We start from the raw sequence: 22666 nt of genomic DNA, 5'->3' as shown, positions 1-22666 counted from the left end.
TATAGCCAGCAGCCAGCTTCAGGTGTAGCCTATTCTCATCCAACTACAGTTGCTAGCTACACTGTCCACCAGGCACCAGTTGCTGCCCACACCGTTACTGCAGCCTATGCTCCAGCAGCAGCTACAGTTGCAGTAGCCAGGCCTGCTCCAGCAGCTGTTGCAGCTGCTGCTTATGGAGGTTATCCTACAGCACACACAGCTACAGATTATGGTTATACGCAGAGGCAACAAGAAGCTCCACCACCACCACCTCCTGTCACTACACAGAATTACCAGGTGAGTTTAAAATTAAATAAAATTGTGTGATTTTTTTTTTTTTTTTTTTTTTTTTAAATATGTTATAAGGAGGAGACCTGTTTGGATAAGAGAATTTGATGATTTTTTTTTTTCTTCCATGAATCACAGTTTGAATACAACTCAAATTACTTAGCTAAAACTGATAGAATGTGAAGTGACTGCAGTCTCACGTGACACATAGGGAATTATCAAAAGTACTGCAGGAGCTAAGATTTAGACATTTACACAATAAACAATGAACTGCCATTTATCTCCAAATGACTTTGTGAACTACTGATGCAATACATGTTCAGCTTAAATGTTCAAGTGGCATGTGATAAACAGGGTCACGGAACTGATTTAGATGAAAAAAAATGCTCCAAATAAAAGTTTTCAGTGGGATCTAGAATTAGTTTCCTTGTCAGATTCCTGGGTGCCACAAGAGCTCTAGTACCAAACATAAGAGGATGGAAGATGACCCTAGGAGAGGAACTGCCCTTTGGTTAGGTTTTGGATACCCTTTGTGAGGCCATTGGCTAACTTTGTGTGGCTACAGGCTTCCTTTTGTAGGGAACTGTTGTCTGTTTTCATCTTGCCCTGATCTTTGCTGATGCTTCCTTTCATTGAATCTCCCAGTTTTCAGCATTTGAGTGGGTCAGTTCAGGATAAGGATACCATTGAAAACTAACCAACCAAAAAAGGAGTAGCAGCTTTCCACAGGATTGACAAGCTTCTGTAGAATTTCCATAGTTCTGCACAGTTGTGATGCCAATGCAAGACATGGAGGTGGGATCATGTAGGGTTGTGAGGAGAGTTGTGTTGGTACCTCAGACAACTTCTCATTCTTATGTCAACTTAAATTTCATATGAAACAACATCTTGTCAATGACTTGTATTCCTCTTCAGGAATAAAGAAACTTAGCAGTGCAAATCCAAGTGTTGCATCAGTTTTATAGTTGGAAGATTTCAGTCTGTTGAGATTTTCTTGGGACTTATAAGTGTTTACTCCTGTTTTTGAGCGAGAGGTTAGTTTTTCCTGTCTGTCTAGATTCACCTGTTGGTTTCATTCAGACAGCTTAGATGCAGAAAGATGAGAGGTTTTAAATAGCCAGCTAGTTTCCCATTGGAGATATGAGCTTTATTTGTGTTTTTATCAACTTTTTTTCTACATTAGCATTTGTTAATCAGTCTTCAGTGGATATTTCTAGGCTGATGTGTTTATGCACAAGAGTTATCAAACTCTTATGGTATGGCTCATAGTTAAAATGTGCATTTACTATGAGATAGGGGACATTGAATAGTATGCCCCTTGTAACAAATCTTTAACTTTTTAGTCTTAAACTTATAAATGTGTTATCTAGATTCTAATTAGTATTTTATTTAGGAGGACTGTAGTGTTGCCGTATGTTAAATTCCTTTGTATGATTTTTGTAAGTTGTTACACATGGTAATGAATCAAAATGTAGTAGTCTTTTCATAATTACAAAGTCATTAGACTAGTTGGTTATTGGATGCATCCAGACAATAAAGAGTCCCCTAAACTAAAGAAAAATAGTTCTACTGTACACAGGTTGGATGGAAAAGCTATTTAATAGGGTTTTTTTTAATGAAAAAAATTGTATATATTAGTGTATTTCAGCTAAAATAGTTCATGACTTGCTATTCCTTAGTTAATCAACTCTCTACGTTTTACCTTAAATATGGTGAGGATGGGAGAAGGTATGTAAATGCATATAGTGTCTTCCAAGCCCTCCTCTTCTAAGCTTACTAACCAACTCCTGAGTTTTGGAGACTTTGAACGGGCTACTTGCCTTGCCCTTATAAACTAGACATGGTTCTCCAATGGAATAGTTCATACACCAAAAAGTAAAGAATGCTTTAAAAGTATAACTTTCATACTCTAAAAAATATAACCAAGAAAATTACTGTTTGATAATGGGATTTTTAAAGCAAATAATTTTGTCATACAAATAAATTTTGCCAATAAAGTCATATTTGTCAACTTGTGAATTTCTTGGGGTTTGTGGAGATCTGTGGTGGTGATGTACTTCATATTTTACAGGAATGCAATCTGATAGAGTCATTATGAAAAACTAGTGTTTTACTGAAAACTAGTTGCTTTTCAGTAATAAAAAAAAATTGGAAGGGAAAGTCATTTCATAGCATGAGATTAAATCCTATATTAAGTCTGAAAAAGATCATCAAGGTTGCCTTCAGGCCTGAAATATCTATAAACATAAATTTAATTTCTTTAATGCATATATTAGTATATACTCTGTACATATGTGTTTTAAATTACTTCAGTAGAAGAAAAATCATTGACTCTGCTAATGATTTTTATTATTCCAGATACATATTTAAAGTCAGCTAATTTCTCCTTTTTTGAATTTTTAGGATTCCTATTCTTATGTTCGATCTACCACCCCAGCTGTAGCTTATGACAACAAACAGTACTATCAACAACCAACAGCGACTGCTGCGGCTGTGGCTGCTGCTGCCCAGCCTCAACCTTCAGTAGCTGAATCATACTACCAGCCAGGTGGGTGGCATGATTCAAACTCCTGTCGTTATACACAGTCTGTGTACTACTTTAATACCTTAAAAATATGTCTTTGAATATTTCACATGATCCATTTTTTTTTTGGTTTTTACATGTAATCCCTGACAATGTATAGAAAAATTTGCTGCACCTAGAACTTGAAAATTATTGTGACATTGCCCATAAGTAGTTATCTTTGCAGCTTCAATTACTACTTAATACACTCAAAATGTACTTCTAGGCAAACTTTTTTTTCTGAAATAAAGTAAAAAAGTCAATGTTGGGTTCAGATGCCAAATTGTCTAGAAAGACTTAAAAAAAAAAAATCAGTTAATGTATGTAGTTCTTTAAGTATTGATATCTTGAATGCTACAAAACATAAATCCTGTTTACATTTTTTTACTATAATTAGGAATAAAACCCAACCACCAAAAAACAGCCAACCAAAAAAAAAACAGGCAAAAACCAACTAAACTAAACCAAAAACCATTTGTTATGTGTTTATTCCCCAGCATATCATCACTCTATGGTTTGCATTTCATTCAACTGAAGCATGTCAATGTTTGTACACTTATATATTTTCTATCTTAATTAGCTCCAAAAGCAGGATATAGCCAAGGGGCAACTCAGTATACCCAAGCCCAGCAAACACGACAAGTGACAGCTATAAAACCTGCAACCCCAAATCCAGCAACAACTACATTTTCTATATATTCAGTATCCTCTACTGTTCAGCCAGTAGCAGCTGCAGCTACTGTTGTTCCATCCTATACACAAAGTGCAACGTACAGTACAACAGCAGTTGCTTACTCTGGTAAGAATTTTGCATGTTATGTTGCTGGGATCTTTGCACTTGTTACAAGAGAGAATTTAAATAATGAGAATTTTAGTATTTGGTGTTCAATTACATTATAGTCTACTAAGAAGCATCATCTAGTTAAATCATAATAATGTCAAAATATTTTGATGTGTCTTTAAAAGATGTTTGATGTTTGTATGTGCCTATTTTGTTACATGTGAGAATATACAAAGCATTGGCATTGCTATGTGCACAGTGTTTTGTGACTTACTGTAAGGTTTGGAAAGAAAAGATGGGGGATAGAAAAAGAAGGAAACATTCACACAAATATAACCCAAAGAAATTGAGAGCATTTTGCCATCAAACAGTAGTTACAGAGACAGGGAGGACTAATCCAATGTAAATCTTGTAAGTTTGGATTGTCTTGACCCAAAATGGGAGGAGAATAGATGCTAAAAATAAGTGAAACATTAGAAATCCAAAGAATAGTTAAAGATGAAAAGATGTTAACTTTATGGTCAGGTGGTAATCAACTGGCATATTATAGCTACCTTGAACTTTTTGGTTTGTTTTGTTTTCTGTTTAAAAAGGAATTTTAAGACTTTCTTGAAACAGACACTGTTGAGAGGATTAAAGTAGTTGAACCAGTAGATATAGAAAGTGTATGGGATAACTGTATCAAAGATATGAAAGCCCAGTTTCATTGATTTTATTCAACTTCAATACTAGAAATTGGGGAGTATGTAGGCAGGGCATGCTGCAGAGATTTTAGCAGGCAACACATTCTCTACACTAAAACAATTCAAAATGATGGAATAGAAGGTGGCTAGTGCTACTAATTTCTGTCCTCTTTTTTTTTTTTTTTTCTCTTTCTCTACATAACATCTGTCCTACTCTTAATTTTGGACCTTGAATAATAAATCTGGTTCTGAAAGACTGCTTACTTCAAGTGACCTTGGATAAATCTTTTACTAAAATTCTTGTTACATCGTACTCAGTCTTACCAGATGTACCAGGAAATTTTGCATATTCTTCAGTCATGCTTTGATATATCTAATGTAACTGTGTGTCTGCAAAGATTTGTTGAAAATCAAATATATTCCTGATACAAGTGGCATGCTATGTATTTGCATACTGTGAACCATCAAGAATAATACAGACTGCCTAACAAGGTCTCAATAAAGTGTTTAGATTCTGCCCTGTCCTCCCGACTCTATTATGCAATGTGCTTGGAACTAATGTATTATGTAATTGATACATAATGTACAGTGATATAACATTTTATTTTGATCTTTGAGGTACCTCTTATTCTGGCTATGAAGCCCCAGTATATTCAGCTGCATCATCCTATTACCAGCAGCAGCAACAGAAACAGGCAGTGGCAGCAGCTGCTGCTGCAACAGCTGCTTGGACAGGGACCACCTTTACTAAAAAGGCACTGTTCCAAAATAAGCAACTGAAACCAAAGCAACCTCCTAAACCACCCCAGATCCACTACTGTGATGTTTGTAAGATCAGCTGTGCTGGACCGCAGGTAAACATATTATGTAATATTTTGCTGCACGCTTTAGTCGTAATCTTTTCAGCTAAAAAAAAAATACGCCTTTAAGAATACTTGTTAATTTTTAAAGACCTGATTCTATATTTTATTGAAGTGAATTAAATGAAAATGTGTGTTATTACAAAAAGAAATCCTATGAGAAGACAAAAAGATGCATCCTTTTAGCTTGTACAGAGAAGCTTCAACTGTGCTTTCTAAACATTGAATTTTATTTGCTTTTTTAGCATAGTAAACTTCTTAGAAAATATTTTTTTCAAAACTTTGTGAATGGTAAGCCTGAAAATTTATTTTTTGTATTCCAGCATCTCAGTTTAGTCTCACAGTGGGTATCGTGCATAAAAATTAGATATCAGTTCATGCAGTATTTGTGCGTATGTTTGGCAAAATAATTCTTACTCTTTAGGTAAATTTGTCATTATTTCCTACTGTCTGCTTGATAGATTGTCAGCATTGGTATAGGAACAAGTAAGCAAGTTCTGTGTTTCATTTTTAGCACAGCTTTATTGATGCACTATCTTCTCTTTTTTTTTTTTTTTAAAAAATTTCTCTGGATACATTTAATAACTGTGGTCTTGCAGTTTGAGGAAAATTCAAAATCAAGAATAATTAATTGCAATGCAGAAAACTGCAACTGAGATGCAGTTTCCTGATCTAATCAAACTTTCAATGGTAATATCTTTTGACCTGTACTTGATTGAGGAAGTGAAAAGGTAGAGGAGAAAAAACCATATTGTATTACCTAAAAATGGAATCTTGGTGAAGAAAATTTCTTAGTCTTAGAAATGGTCTGCTTATGCATGTCATATGGAAGAAATGTTCTATGTAGGAAGTATTTCTCATATAAAGCATGTGTTTTATTACATGAATGATCAATGCAAAGACAGCTTATGGTGTGGTGTTTATTTAAACAGACTTATAAAGAACACTTAGAAGGCCAGAAACACAAAAAAAAAGAAGCAGCATTAAAAGCTTCACAGAACACCAATAACAGCAGCACTCCTGCTCGTGGAACTCAGAATCAGTTGCGCTGTGATCTTTGTGATGTGTCTTGTACAGGAGCAGATGCTTATGCTGCCCATATCCGTGGAGCCAAGCACCAGAAAGTAAGAACTTCCCCTTGTCCTTATTATACAAGTCAGTTGTATATTTCTTCCCATCATTTTTTCTCAGAGAGGAGAGAATACGCAGAAACAATATAATTTGAATCATTTCATTTAAAGATGTTTAGTTCTGCTTTTTGTTTTGGACCTACCTTTTAAATTCTCGATTAGAAGGGCCTTATTGGGAGAAAAAATATTGCCATGGTGTCAATGAGAAGAGGATGTATTGGGGAAAGTATGTAAATCATAGAAAGAAGGTGTAGAGTAAGATGGGGAAAAGTGTCAATGAGGACATGAAGTAGCATGCTTGAGCTCCCTAACTCTTTTGAAGACTTTCCTTGACATTCTTATTTGTCTGGTGCTGTGAAGCTCTCTGTGCTTTGAAACACTAAGCTGAGTCAGTGTCAAATGATGGGACTGTTATGCATTACTTTTTGGTATTCCTGGCAAAGGAAATTTACATGTGGGAGCAAGGAACAGTGCCCTGTAATAGACTTTATGAGTATGTTTGGAGGAGTTTTAGTAAGCATGCTTTGCCTACTGGCTGGGTGCATTGTGGGCATTGTGGAATAAAAGCTACGCTGTGAACCTGTGACCTGTGTTTTAAATTTGACCATACGATAATAAAAGGAATGTCAGTGTAGAATGTGTGTTTAGATATTACAGATTTTCCTCACAACTCTCAAAAGATTAATGTTAGTAACAGATACAGTATTAATATTTGGCTTCTATGGCTCTTTGTATCTTGGAACACTGTACAAAGTGGCATCAGTAATATTCCTGTTCTAGTAGTGCAGGCAATATTCACTCGAAGACGTAGAGAGTCTAAGTAATGCACATGCAGAGACGTATACAGGCAACATAGTACAACCACCAGAGTTGACTCAAAGCCACCCTTCCTTTGCTAGCTACCTCCTTATATGCTGCTTCTGCCCATGAGATCACCCAGGGCCCAATTGATTAACTTGCAGCACCTGTTTCTGAAGTAGCATGCCAGCTGCATTAACTTATCCCTACCAAGCTGGCTGGTCCAAGCTACCTCTGTGCCTACAATTCCCCCCTTTCTCTTTTTTGAACCAGACAGCCTTTAGCAACACATTTCAAAATTAAAGGTACATGAAGAAAACAAATATTTTTACCCATGGCCATGAGTTTACAACAAAAGGTCAATAACAGCTACATCACTGAACAATACAATACAGAAATCCATAAACTCAAAATAAACATAATCTGATACGTGTTGCTAGGAGGGATGCACACTGGCAGGAAGGGATGAGTTCTCGGTAGCTCCACTGATATTTCTTTTTCCTGGATGTAGTTTCGGACTTTTCTTCAACTTCTTTAGCATGCTGATCTGTGAGCATTATCTGTAAGATGGAAGTATCTCTTCATCCGTAGAAAACACACCATTTTTGCTTTCAAGTTTCCAGTGGCCGACTTGTTACGTTCTTCAATACTTTTAATGCAATACAGATTTCTGGAGGAATTTACAGCAGCATATATGACGCCACAGTTGACAGGGTTTACATTTTAATAGGGTGATGGATTGAGGGTGGATCACTTGGTTCTTCCCTCAAGATTGTTTTTTCCATTGGTCTGACAGTCATGAAGTCTTTTTGGTTGATGTGGCTTGATCCATTTTGCCGGAATCCCCTGGGGACCTTGATCTGTAATGACACAAGCATAGCCTCTTCCCCACGTTAACGGATCTGCAGGTCCTTGCCACTCTCCAGTAGTGGAGTTCTTATGCCCATCTTTAGGTTTATTAGTAAAATCCAAATACCGACTCATTTGGGCAAAGTGTGTTAATGCCGGTGGTTCATTCCGGTTTGCCACAATTCTGAGATGATTCATTGTATAAAGGGCTTTCATTAGTCTATCTTGAGGGCTTACCCCCTCTTCCCCCGTTTTTTGTTTTTCTAGAAGGCCTTTTAAGGTTTGATGTGTCCGTTCAATAATGGCTTGACCGGTGGAATTTCCTGGGATTCCAGTAGTATGTTTAACATCCCATAAGTTCAGAAACTTGCGTGTTTTACTGGCTATGTATCCCGAGCCATTATCGGTTTTTATCTCTCTTGGAACACCAAGGACTGCAAAGCAACTCCTCCAATGTCTTATGACGTCTCGAGAACTGTCACTGGTTAAGGCTGTGGCCCAAACCATGGCTGAATAGGTATCAATAGTGACATGTATACATTTAAATCGCCCAAAAGGAGCATAGACAGTGATATCTGATTGCCATATTCCTAATGGTGCCAGACCCCTGGGATTGACTCCTACTCCTAGGCCAATTTGATTCTGGCATGCAAGGCACGTGGAAACAATACCCTGAGCGTCTGATATGGTCAGGTCAAACTGCTTTGCCAGCATTTTCGCACCTTGATGAAAAAAATCGTGCGATCTTCGGGCTTGAGAAAATTTGTCAATTATTGGCCCCGTAGGTATCAATAAAGGGGCTGCCACTATCTTGTCAACAATTTCATTGCGAACTGATAGGCCATCTTTTAAGCCCGAATGGCTTTGAATATGTCCAATATAATAAGCAGTTTGACGTTCATTTATCTGATGCCAGAGCCATAGAAATAAGTTATACAGATTCTGATAAGAGATTTCTTTCAACAACGCTCTCTCTAATCGAGTGACGGCATCGACCACATAGAGGGAATCAGAGATGATGTTTAATGGGACGTCTGGCCATTTCTCAAAAGTTGTAACTACAGCCCTCAGCTCCAGCAGTTGAACTGAACTGCCTGGGGAGTGAACAGTTAGACTTTGCCATTTTCCATTCTCCCACCAAACCACTCCTGCTTTGGCTTGGATCTTACTTGCATCGGTAAAAACAGGCCTTTAACAGGTACTGCTGATCTCAACGGCCGGTCTTCCATTTGAAATTTAACAGAAAACAATTTATGGGCCGGATAATGATTATTTATAGTTCCTGGATATGACAGTAAGACCCACTGTAATTCATCAGATTGTTGCAGTGCCCAGTTCAAGAACTCATCTGTGAGAGGAACGAAAATGACATCTGCCTCAATCCCTGCTATTTCCAGCAGACATTTCCTGGCCTTAACTATTATTTTCACAATTGCCTCTAGCCTCGTGGTGATTGTTTTTTGCAAATTATATGGCAAAAATATCCACTCAAAGATCCTCAATGGGTCTTTCGCTACTGAATGCCATTGCATCAAGACTGCCATTACATGCTAGTTTTGACTTATCACAGCAATGTTAATTGACAAGTCAGGATCATATCGGTGACTGTAGTTATTGACTATCTTGTTTCCTATTTTTTCTATTGCTTGGATTTGCTGCCGAGACAGTTTTCGCACACTATCAGCCTCTACTGAGCCCTTTAGCAAAGGCATTAGTGGCGCAAGATCTTCATTCATGATACCACATATGGTTCGTACCCATTGGATGTCACCTATTAGCTTTTGAGCGTCTGTTAAATTAGCAATTTCTGTTTCAATTGCCACCTTCTGAGGATAAATGCACGCCTCGGTGATGATATTACCTAAATATTTCCAAGAGGCATGCATTTGTACCTTCTCTGGCGCAATCACCAATCCGGAGATGCTTTACTGCCAGTTCACTTCTTGTAGAATGCGATGCTGGTCCAGGTCTTTTCCTGCAATCAAGATATCATCCATATAATGGTAAAATAAGACATGAGGGTATTTTTTGCACAGAGGTGCCAGCGCCCAGGCAACATAAGTTTGACAAATAGTTGTCGAGTTCTTCATTCCCTGAGGTAAAACAGTCCATTGATATCGTTTTGCTGGCTCTTGTTTGTTAATTGATGGTACTGTAAAAGCAAACTTCTCACTGTCATCCTCATGTAGGGGAATTGTGAAAAAACAGTCCTTTAGGTCAATCACCAACAGGGGCCACTCTTTTGGAAGCATTGCAGGAGAGAGTAATCCTGGCTGTAAAGCACCCATGTCCTGCATCACTGTATTAACAGCTCTTAGATTGTATAACAGCCTCCACTTCCCTGATTTTTTAGGGATAGTAAAAATTGGTGTATTCCATGGACTGGTGGATGGCTTAATATGACCTTTCTCTAATTGTTCATTTACTAATTCATGAATGTGGGCGAGCTTTTCTTTTCTTAGCGGCCATTGATCAATCCAAACTGGTTTATCTGTGAGCCAGGTTAACTTCAGGATTGGTCGCCCATCAATGGCTGCCATTAAAAATTTTCATTTGACAAACGAAAGCCCATTTGGCTTAAGGCGTCTCTACCTAAAAGCCAAACTGAAGTATTCATTACATAGGGTCTAATTTGCACACATCTATTCTCTTCACCCTGTATGCATACTGAAATCAGGTCTGTGCTAATTTTTGTCATGTGTATTCCTCCAACAACAGGGGTGTCTAAATTCTCTAAAGGCCAGCTTTTTGGCCAATAGGATAATGGAACAATAGTAACATCTGCTCCTGTATCCAGTAATGTGTTGTACCCAACCACGTGTTCACCATTTGGATATTGGAATACAACTGTCTGAGTGGGCTTTCCCTGTGAAAGTGGCATTGCCAGTCTTACCTCAGGTACTCCAGTGGATCCAAAACCACCATCTCGATGCTTACGACTTCCTGCGAAAGGAACTTTAGCTCCGAAAGGAACTAATTGAGCTATTTTAGTTCCTTTAGTTATATAAACTGGTGGCTGCCAAACTTTAGCCATTATTCCAATATTTCCTTCATAATCTGCATCAATTACACTGGGGAGCACAAAAATACCCTGTCGAGAGGCCGATGACCGTCCTAAAAGCAAAGCACTTAAACCATAGCCAAGGGGTCCGTTAGTGTTAGATAACTGTTACCTCCGTGTTGTGGATGGTTACATCTACTGCTGTTTCCACATCCACTCCTGCGCTTCCTGCAGTGGCTGATCTGAGGCCATCCAGGCAGCTCTTGGTGTTGAAGGGCGTTTTTGTGTCATCGCGCTCGCCCTTTTTGCGCTCGTTAACCCGTTTCCCTTATGCATTGTATGTCTGGCCACTTGAGAGCGGCACTCAGTGGCTTTGTGTCCAAACTTGCCGCATCTGTAACAATTGCCATGAAATCTGTCGTTGGACCCAGATGGCCTGGCGGAGCTGTTTGTCCATACCAATGGTCTGGACCGACATTGATTTTTCATGTGTCCTATTTTTCCACAGTTAAAGCATTTTGGCCTCTGATTTCTTTTGTGAGGTTGAACTAAAGGTTTCAATGCTGTTGCCATAGCTTCAGCTAAGTGTGCTGACGATCCTACCCTAGAGCAGGCTTCTATCATGTCGACCAAAGTTGCTGTCCGCGGGAGAGCCTGCAGGATCTTTTTGCAGTCATGGTTAGCATTAGCAACTGCAAAGTGTAACCCTATTTCCGCCTTTACTTCAGTTGACATGTTTGGTATACAATCCAGAGCTGCTCTTAGATGGTCTAAAAAGGTCATAAAAGGCTCATTAGGTTTCTGTATAATAGTTGTATATGAGGGAACTGGCACCCCCATGTCAGGAACAATCTTAAATGCTTGACGAGCCACTGTCTGCGTTTGCTGCAAGATAGCTTCATGCAGTCAGGCTTGTACCTGAGGGTCAGCAAACGGTCCTTTACCCAACATCATATCTGCTGTGATGACTCGCCGCAGATCTCCCTGTTTTAAGTCCATATTTTCTACTACTGCCAGATCAACTCTTTTTTCCCATTCAGACTCCCATAGTAATACCTGAGTGGGCTTCAGGAAAGTTTCTGCTAGCTTCTGGCAGTCAAATGGAGTCATTAATCCACTGGCGAAAATATGATCCAGTAACTTTTGAACGTATGGGTTGGACAAGCCATATTGCATTACAGTTTTCTGGCCTTCCCTTACCAACTTCCAATCCAAAGGTGCCCATTGTCGTTTTCTTTGTGCTACTATTACTGGAAAGGCTTGTGGAATAAATTCTCCTTCAATTCCATATTCCTATTAAATAAATCTCACAGCAAATTTAAAACAGTTTTCCCTTTTTTTTTTTTTTTTTTTGTGTAAGAACAAAAATTATAATTTAGGTAGACTTACCTAGTGTTCTTTCTTTCATTAATGAAGTCGAGCCATTAAATTTTTAGGTTGTGCCAAGTAACTCCATAGGTATATGGAGTATGGTATATATTATCTTTATATATTTGGATGTCACTTTTTCTTCCTCATAGATAGCCACCAACTAATGCTAATTTAGGTTGACATCAGTGTAAAAATGAAATATCAAAGGACTGTTTCTTTGGTACACTAAAGAATTGTGTGGATTCTACTGGAAAAATATATTATGAAGAGTTGCTTGAACTTACATTAATGTCCCATAATACTATAAATTTGTCCGTATTCTGATGGGGAATATGCTTAAAAAATAAGAACAAAACTGGGAGTGTATATATGCATGTGTGTATATCACGAATGTGTGCATGTGTTTGCATTAAAGGCATGTCTAGCAGATTTGTATTTTTTTACTTTCAAACTCAGTTTTTAGTTATTTTATATGTTTTATTTTTATGGACTACATGCATTGCTTTTTCAGGTGATGGTCAGCTGTCACCAAAACGGAGTATTATTCTATGTCAAGCATGTTGCAAAAAGGCGGCCTGTACTTATTACTTCTAAGAAATAAGCATATACCTCTTCACTTTCTTTGAGATACTAAAGAACTCTGAAATATGCCTCTTGCATCCTCCTTAACTGTCTCTGCAGATGTGCTTTAAAAAAAACAAAAACCCCAATAAAACATCAAGTAAAAAGCCTTTTGTCTTAAGAATATCTTCAGTTTTTCTAGGTAACCTGGAAACTCTTTCAATATAAATACTCTTAAAATGTAGTGATCAAGAGCGACAGTGTTCCTGAATCTGAATTAAATAGCTCTTATTTACAAATATTATTTGGAACCAAAATAGTTCAATGTACTACAGTTTTTAGAGAGAGAATAAAAAGCAACTAGGTAATGAAACAGTCACATGGAAACAATTTGAGTAAAATGTTTCCTTGAGTTTTACTGGCTTGTGAGTCTATTGTCTTTTTTGGCTTTCTATTCTCATCTACACAGTTTTTTGAGTAAATATCTAATGGAAAATTAATTTCTAATGGAAATAACCCCTCTAAGATAACTATTAACTATTTCCTTGTTATAGATGAAAAAAACTTTACATGTCCTTCTCCCCCGATCACTTTTTGTAAATAAGCAATAATTCTTTAGTTACATTGATTTTTTTTTTTTTTTAATTTTTTTATTGTGATAATGATATTTCTGTTAAAACTTCCATAACCTATATCAAGTTAATTTTTTTATAGTTAACCCAGGGAGATCATATTATTAATTTCTCTTTATTCCTATAGGTAGTGAAGTTGCACACAAAACTTGGCAAACCCATTCCTTCAACGGAACCAAGTGTGATTACCCAAGCTACTTCCTCAACATCCACATCTGCTTCTAAACCACCTGCCTCTGCTTCAGATATAGCAACTAGCAGCAGTACTGTGACCTCCTCTGTTGCTTCCTCTGCAGTGAAAATTCTTACTCCCACAGCAAACATACCACTTAACACAGTGTCCAACAACAAAACATCTTCAGCAACTGCTAACGTAGCTGTGAAGAAAATATCTACGCCGAAAATAAACTTTGTTGGCAAGTACAGAAGTCAGTCTTTATTTTGAAACCTAACCTATTCTATATTTTTTAAGGATCTTAGTGCAACAAATACAAATGTATTTAGTTAACTTTATGCATGAGTAACTCTATTTAAGAGAATTACTGATAGGTGAAAATAAGAAAGTATATAAAAGTCTTGCTTCACAATTTATGGTGGTTTTGGTCCTGTTGTTTCCACCTCACCTCTCTCGGAGTCTTATTCCACCTTCATAAGAAGCTCCCACCTTTGGTTTCTTATGTAGTAGCTGTTGGAGTATTGCAGTTTATAGTCCAGTTGGTCCTAATTTCAGTTTACAGCCTGGGCTATTAAGGCAAACTGCAGTAGATTGTCAGTTGATAACTGGGCAATGAAACATCCTTGTAACTCTGGAAATTTAACAGTGGAAACTTTTGAAATAAACATGACAGGCATTTAGAGATAGGAAGCAGTTGTTCAACAATAAGCTATCTTGCTCTTGTAGGAAAGACCTATGCAGTTATAACACAGAGTATACTACCTTGGTTAGTATAAAAAAACCTTATGTTTTACTATTTACAAAAAAAAAAGCCAATCTGATAAATAACCCAAATCTGACTATGCCATCCTATTCCACCCCTAGTGCTACTTCTGCTACTTGTCAAGCTATTCAGAACACTGATTTAACTCATTAATCTAGCAGAAAATGTTAGAAACATTGGAGCTAACAGAAGTCTGCTCAGTGCCAGAACCCACATAACCTATATGTATGGAAGCAGGGGAAAAAAAAAATGTGAGGGAGAGAAAGAACAGGGACCTGTCTAGGAAACATTAATTTGGCTCTTCAAATTTCATGAAATCATACTTAAGTTGCTACTACAAAACACAATATAATGTTCATAACACACTGTGAGGTAACAGTATCAGTTTATGAAAGAAAATGCTTTTCTTCTCAGAATATATAAGATTAAAACTACCTGACAGTTCTCAGTATTTAATATTGTGAAGAGATCATGATCATTATGAGCAAGACTAGTAACAAGATTCTGCTATAGACAGTTTAATTTCTTCTGTGCTATTTTTGTATCAAACTTCCTTATCATGGTATAGAATCAACAGCCCCAATCATTTGATTTCTAGGGCTGATATAGTTCTATGACCATGCTTACTTTAGCAAAATCTGTTCCCTTGATTTCTGCAACATCATGAAGAGCTAGTGATCAAGTTTGCAAGACTACAAGAAGAATATTAGAGAATTGACTGTTTCTTCCTTTAAAAAAAAAGTTATGTTACAGAAATACACAGTGACATCTTTTCTAAATTTATGATGTTTCTTTTTCTCCCCATGGTCTTACTGAACCCTTTTAACATTAAGATGACATTTTCATGTAATTAATTTACTTCAAATGATTTTTGTGCCAACTTCATTTAACTTACAAGATTCTTTATCCCTTGTTTGGTGATTAGTGCCTCATCACATCTGCTGAGATGAGCTTACCTCCTCCCAGGCTATTTTGGCAGACTCCCTATTCCACTGATCTTTCTTGCAGTTGTTCTTTGCACCTATCCTAGTACTCTTCTTGCTTTGCTACCCATGACAAGAACTATATGCATCATTTCAGATGTTTACAGCAGTGCTACCCACTCTGCTCCAGGCTGCTTTCTTTCCAAATACTCTAGCTTCCTAAGAACAGCTTCTTGTAAACTTAACCTGTGTGTTGACAATATTTCCCTTGCATCACATGCCACAACACATCATACCAATATAAATACTAAGTAAGACTAAAGATCCGTCCTTAGGGAACTCCACTGCAATTATTCCTATTTGATAATCACTCTTGTAATTCTACTAGAAACCTCTACCAGCTCCTTCTCTAAAATTCTTTTACTAATCTCTACCTTAAACAATAATTTTCCATACTGTACCACGTCAACTTAGTATTTCACCTTAGTCTCAGTAAATAAGACTTCAGAGCAATAATGAAATACAGTACGTCAGCTAAGCTATGTTAATGAATCACATGAGTGTTCCTCCCTGCAAAGAAACTTCAAGGGCCACTTCCTCAAAGCCCAGGATTGGTGTATCTCCATGAGTAAAAAAAAGAGGTAGAGTAGGTAAGAGGTGTGCATGGATGAACAGGGGGCTTCTGAAACAACTCAAATAGAAGAAAGAAGTATATAGAATGTGGAAAAAGGGATTGGTTACTTGGGAAGAGTATAAGAATGTTATAGAATCATAGGGGTTTGCAAAGGGGTTTGGAAGGGACCTTTAGAGATCATCTACTCCAACCCTGCTGCCGAAGCAGGTCCACCTAGATCAGGTTGCACAGGAATGTGTCCAAGTGGGTTTTGAAGATCTCCAAGGAAGGAGACTCCACACCCTCCCTGGGCAACCCGTGCCAGTGCTCTGTCACCCTCACAGTAAAATAGTTTTTCCTTATGTTTAAATGGAACTTGTCCTGTCCCTAGATACAATTCATCAGAGTATGCAGGGATAAAACAAGGAAGGCCAAAGCCCTCCTGGAATTGAATCTGGCAAAGGATGTAAAGAGGAGAAAAAAAAAAAAAAAAAGGCTTCTTCAAGTACATATGCAGCAAAAGGAAGACGAGGGTGAAAGCGAGCCTGCTGCTGACTGAGGAGGATGCATGCCTTCTTTGCTTCAGTCTTTATTGCTAAGGCTGGCCCTCAGGAAGCCCAGCCACTAGAGGATAGAGAGGAGAGCTGGAGAGAGGATCTTCCCTTGTTTGAGGACAATTGAGTTAGAGATCTACTAGGCAAGCTGGACACTCACACATCCATAGGTCCTGATGGAATGCACCCACAAGTGCTGAGATAGCTGGCTGTTACTGCTAAGCCACTCTCCGTCATTTTTTAATCGTGGAGCGCCAGTGAGGTGCCTGAGGACTAGAGAAAGACCAATGTCACTCCAGTCTTCAGAAAGGGCAAGGAGGAAGACCCTGGAAACTACATGCCAGTCAGCCTAACCTCCACTCCTGGAAAGTTGATGGAACAAGTCGTCCTGAATGTCATTACTAAACACATGAAGGAAACGGTGGTTATGAAGGGGAGTCAACATGGATTCACCAAAGGGAAATCCTGCTTGACCAACCTGATAGCCTTCTATGATGGCATGACTGGCTGACTAGATGAGGGGAGAGCAGTGGATGTCTTCTACCTTGGTTTATGACACTGTCTCCCAAAACATCCTCATAGGTAAACTCAGGCAGTGTGGGTTGGATGAGTGGACAGTGAAGTGGATTGAGAACTGGCTGAATGACAGAACCCACAGGGTGATCAGTGGTGCTGAGTCTGGCTGGAGGCCTGTGGCTAGTGGAGTTCAATCTAACAGTGGAAACTTTTGAAATAAACATGACAGGCATTTAGAGATAGGAAGCAATTGTTCAACAATAAGCTATCTTGCTCTTGAAGGAAAGAAGGAAAGACTTATGCAGTTGTAACATAGAGTATACTACCTCTGTTAGTAAGATTTTTTTTTTTAGTAAGATTTTTTTTTACATTGTTTAAAAAAAAAAAGCCAATCTGATAGAAAAAAAAAATAAAACATGTTTGTTGAGCTGTTCCTATTCAGTCATAGCTCTTTCGAAAAAGCATGGAAAAGAATGATGAACACTGCAACTATATAAAGCAAAAGTTTTTCTTGCTAAAAAAAAATAAACTTAGCATCTAAACTTTTTGAGGAACATTTAAAAAAATATTTAATTATATTTAATATATGTTTATGTTTTAACTAATTTTAAAAGACTGATAGTGTTTTGGCCAGAACATTGATCCTTGCAAATAAAGTCTTCAGTTTTCATGTCACATGTATTTATGTTCTCATTTTACGAAAGTTAGCAATTTAACTTTTTTTGATTTGCAGGTGGTAATAAGCTTCAGACAACAGGAAGTAAACTGGAAGAAATGAAATCAGCTGAAAGTGTTAAAACAACAACTGCTGCTACAGTACAAACACAGGAAGTAAAACCAGATACAGCAGCTGAACCAGTGACTCCTATGACTCTTGCTGCCTTGCAAAGTGACGTCCAGCCAGTGGGTCATGACTACGTGGAAGAGGTATTGATATGAAAACGTGGATTATTTTTAAACTATATTAGTGAAAAATTATTCAACATGAAACAATCACAGAATGGTTGAGATTGGAAGGGACCTCTGGAGCTCATCTGGGGGTCCAATCCCACTCAAGCTACCTAGAGCCAGTTGCCCAGGACCGTGTTCAGACAGCTATTGAATATCTCCGAGGAGGGAGATTCCACAAGTTCCCTGGGCAACCTGTGCCAGTGCTCAGTCACCCTCACAGTATAAATAAGTGTTTCCTCTTGTTCAGAGAGAATCTTCTGCATTTTGGTTTGTGTCCATTGCCTCTGGTCCTTATCACTGGGCACCACTGAAAAGAGCCTGGCTCTGTCCTCTTTGCACCCTCCCTTCAGGTACATCAGTAAGATCCCCCCGAGCCTTCTCATCTCTAGGCTAAACGTTCCCAGCTCTCTCAGCCTTTCCTCATAGGAGAGAGGCTTCAGTCAGACCCTTCATCATCTTTGTGGCTTTTCATTGGACTCTCTCCGGTGTGTCCATGTCTCTCTTGCACTGGGGAGCCTAGAACTGGACACAGGACTCCAGGTGTGGGCTCACCAGTACTGGGTTAGAGAGGAAGGATCACCTCCCTCAACCTGCTGGCAATACTTTGTCTAATGCAGCTCGGGATGCCCTTTGCCGCCTTTGCTGCAAGGGTCCATTGTTGGCTCAAGTTCAACTTAGTGTTCAGCTGGGTGGCCCTCAACATATATTGATGTATGAGGTGGTTCCTCCCCAGGTGCAGGGTTTTGCACATCCCTCTGTTGAACTTCACAAGGTTCCTGTCAGCCCATTTCTCCAGCCCATTGAGATCTCTCTGGATGGCAGTGCAACCCTCTGGGAGCAGTGGCTGATGTGCCAGTTTTCTGTCATCAGCAAACTTGCTGAGAGTACACTCTACCCCATCATAGAATCATAGAATGGTAGGGGTTGGAAGGGACCTTTAGAGATCATCTACTCCAACCCCCCTGCAGAAGCAGGTCAACCTAGATCAGGTCACATAGGAATGTGTCCAGGTGCATCTTGAAGACCTCCAAGGAAGGAGACTCCACAACCTCCCTGGGCAGCCTGTTCCAGTGCTCCGTCACCCTCACATCATCCAGATCATCAATGAAGATGTCAAACGGATAAAATGCAAAAATTGGCAGGTTCTCTATAAGAGGAAAGAAACTTCACTAGCGTGGAAAACTGTATTAAATTCTTAAAACATTCTACATTTCCAGCCTTAAGCTACTACTTTGGTTTTCTAGGTACCAATAATGTGACTACATTTAACATACCATTGCTGCATTTAAGTAGTAGACAAAATTTTACACATAATTTAACACTCCAGAGTTAAGTCTACAACCATCAATTCATTTTGGGGTTACAAATACAGAGCACATAACTTTATCAGAAAAGCTTCCCCAAGTGTTCAATTCCTGAAGACATGAGCCTGTTGCAAATTTAAACTAGTTGTCAGACTTCCCCCCTAAAAATGACAAATGCTTCTCTGATTATTTATGCACCTTTCCTCCCCATCATTAGTCAACTGCAATATTAGCATAGAGCCCATGTTAACAAACCCACCACCTTATATTGCCTGTCTAATGCTGGCTTATCTCCTTTGAGAGTGTGAACTCAGTTTTGAAAATAATTCTATCAAAACCTTTTATAAACAGCAGTAACTTACTGGAGGCTTCTTGTGTACACTAAATAAGCTAGAAGAGCATGTTTAAGATAGCACTTAAGACTAACATAGATTGAACAAAGGAGAATCAGCACTATACAGCTCAATTCTATTTGGTGAAACGCCTTTTGCTACAAATACATATCCTTCAAGATGTGATGCAACTCAAGATATCATGGGCATAAAAAGAAAGAAAGCATTTGGAGTTTTTACACTAGGATATGTATACATCCATCCTATGATAAAACTATGATTACTTTCATTCCACATGCATTTTAGAGTGGAGTGCATATAAGACAATATTGTAAGATGAATGTTTTTCTTAAGTTGAAGTCTAGTAGCACATTTTCACTTCAGAATAAGTCTTAAGTCCTACTCAGTACTGTCCCTATTTTCCTGTTGTCCACCAGTACAAGTTTGAATTATGTTTAGTGATACTTTAAGCTTGGGCTAGGAAGTCTGTGTGGATTACAGCCCTAATATCTGAATACTTAATGAAACCAGTATCTAGTTAAAGAGAAGGTAAACTGGAGCAGACACTGAAGACGAAAGTAAAGTTAATCAAAAATACTAGCAAACGTGAAAAAAAACTCCACCCTCAATAGCCAACTTATCTATTCACAGCATTTCACCTTCCTTTGCTGTTCTGCACCAGCTATAATTGCAAGAGTGTACTTCCATATGGCTGCCTAGAAAACTGTATTTTAACCTGAACTCACAGGCACTGTGATTAGCTCTGGTCCCTAACTGCTATAATTGTGACATCCATCTACAAGAAAGGCCAGAAGGAGGATCCCAGGAACTACAGGCCTGTCAGCCTGACCTCGGTGCCAGGGAAGGTTATAAAACAGCTCATCCTGAGGCACATACAGGATAACCAAGGGTTCAGGCCCAGACAACATGGCTTTATGAAAAGCAGGTCCTGTTTGACCAATCTGATCTCCTTCTATGACAAGATGACCTGCTTAGTGGATGAGGGAAAAGCTGTGGATGTGATCTTCCTGGACTTTAGTAAGGCCTTTGACACAGTCTCCCATAGCATCCTCCTGGAGAAACTGGCTGCCCGTGGCTTGGAGGGCCCAGAGAGTTGTAGTGAACGGAGTTAAATCCAGTTGGCGGCCAGTGGTGTCCCCCAGGGCTCTGTGCTGGGGTCTGTTTTATTTAACATCTTTATCAGTGATCTGGATGAGGGGATCAAGTGCACCCTCCATAAATTTGCTGACGACACCAAACTGGGCTGATGCGTAGACCTGCTTGAGGACAGGAAGGCCCTTCAGAAGGACTTGGACAGACTTGAGGCCCATTGTACAGCTCAATTCCTGCATCCTGTAGAGAGGAGTCACAAAGCAGAGATTTGTTTGCACTTTGTAAAAGACCCCTTGCCAAGGGCAGTGACTATGCCTAGAGGAGGCCTTGTTCTGTGGGAGAGACCCTGTGTTCACAGAAGCTATAGCTGTTGGGAAGAACCCATGCCAGATAAATTCATTAAGGACTGTGTCCCATGGGAGGGACCCAGAACGCGAGGAGTCATCTTCCTCTGAGAAGAGAGAAGCGGCAGAGACCATCTGTGAGAGTCTGTTCCCAACCCCCTCCATGCCTTTGAGGGTGGAGGAGGTAGAGAGCAGTGAGCTGAGCCCACTAAGAAAGGAGGGGGGAGGGAGATCTTAAAGTGCTGTTTGTATTTTTCTCATCATCCTGTTCTGTTTTTGCGTTTTGTTTTGTTCTGTTTCTTGTAGGTAGTAGAATAAACTTTCCTTACTTTCCTCTCTAAGTTGAGTACTGGAGTCTGTTTTGCCCGGAACTTCTGTTTGGCAGTGAGCCCTCCCTGCCCTTGTCTTGATTCACAACATCCTTGGTTATCTTTTTTCCTCTCATTTCACTAGGGCCTCTGCCATCCTAATGAGGGTGGGAGTGGATGGGGGACAGTGAGCAAGAGACTGTCTTGGTGCTGCTGTTGCTGCTGGGCAAAACAATGTCAAACAGGACTGGGCGAGTATTGACCCCTGGGGGTACACTGCTAGTTATCAGCCTCCAAATAGGTTTCATTCTACTACTGATCACTGCACTCTAGGCTTTTCCCTTCATCCAGGTTTCAGTTCACCTCACTCTATGCTTATCCAGCCCAAACATTAACAGCTTGTCTACGAGGATATTATGGTGAGACTGTGTCAAAGCCTTACTGAAGTCCGTAGACTGTATCAACTGCTCTCCCTTCATCTATGATGCTAGTAATTTCATTGCAGAAGTTTATCAAGTTGATCAAGCATGACTTCCCCTTGGTGAAGCCATGCTGACTACTGATGATGATTTTTCTTGTCCTTAATGTGCCTGGAAATGGTTTGCAGGAGTAGTTGCTCCATTACCATCCCAGGGACTGAGGTGAGGCTGACTGACCTGTAATTCTCTGGGTCCTCCTTGAAGATAAGAGTGACAAGGCATTTAAGCTGCAATGGCTTGTGCATATGTTTGCAATTTTGTATCTTGCGTGTTTCTTTTGAGCTGAGACATTCTTCATGTGGGTGGCATGACATATGTTGATTAACTCTCTAAATGTTTCATTTTTTTCAGATTTGTAATTATTCAATTCAGTATGTTCAGGCTTGAGTTTAAAGCTGTGTACTCTTTGAAATGGAAGAACTTTTTTCTTTGTTGGTAACCAAACACAATGGTGTCTCTGTCAGAATTGAAAGTTCTGTTTTGCTTTTGGTTACTATGAACTTTTTAGCATGTTTTGAGATAAGTCGACATTATCTGATGTCACTGAATTAGATTAATTTTTATATCAGCTTTGTTTTAAAAATTAATGTTTTTTTAAAAAAGCAAATGTGTTACCTATTTTCCAGGTACGAAATGATGAAGGTAAGGTGATCCGCTTTCACTGCAAACTTTGTGAATGTAGTTTTAATGATCCTAATGCCAAGGAGATGCACTTAAAAGGGAGACGGCACAGACTTCAGTATAAGGTTAGTAGAAATAGTAATGCTTCTATCTGAAAATCCACCAGATGTCAAC

At 38.9% G+C, this 22666-nt stretch overlaps 1 protein-coding gene and 1 non-coding gene across 7 annotated transcripts in view; one reads left to right on the top strand and one right to left on the bottom strand.

Annotated features, from left to right (window-relative positions):
• LOC133628477 (zinc finger RNA-binding protein-like) overlaps window positions 1-22666 on the top strand; it is a 66299-nt gene that overhangs the window by 5105 nt on the left and 38528 nt on the right. For 4 of the 6 annotated variants that reach the window (XM_062016675.1, XM_062016673.1, XM_062016676.1 and 1 more), the window contains 8 exons: window positions 6-276; window positions 2671-2815; window positions 3411-3629; window positions 4913-5148; window positions 6087-6278; window positions 13624-13924; window positions 17774-17967; window positions 22498-22617. In XM_062016675.1, coding sequence (XP_061872659.1) covers window positions 6-276; window positions 2671-2815; window positions 3411-3629; window positions 4913-5148; window positions 6087-6278; window positions 13624-13924; window positions 17774-17967; window positions 22498-22617 — 1678 coding nt within the window. The remainder of the gene's footprint in view (window positions 1-5; window positions 277-2670; window positions 2816-3410; window positions 3630-4912; window positions 5149-6086; window positions 6279-13623; window positions 13925-17773; window positions 17968-22497; window positions 22618-22666) is intronic. The other 2 variants (XM_062016674.1, XM_062016679.1) reach the window with 2 other exon arrangements.
• LOC133628684 (small nucleolar RNA SNORA66) lies at window positions 14987-15124 on the bottom strand. Its single transcript, XR_009820793.1, has one exon. It is a non-coding gene; the product is annotated as a small nucleolar RNA SNORA66 (small nucleolar RNA).

This window comes from Colius striatus, chromosome W, assembly GCF_028858725.1.
Source record: "Colius striatus isolate bColStr4 chromosome W, bColStr4.1.hap1, whole genome shotgun sequence".
In the NCBI taxonomy this organism is placed as follows: domain Eukaryota; kingdom Metazoa; phylum Chordata; class Aves; order Coliiformes; family Coliidae; genus Colius; species Colius striatus.
Note: the sequence above shows the minus strand (reverse complement) of the source record. Positions and strands in the feature narration are given on the sequence as shown.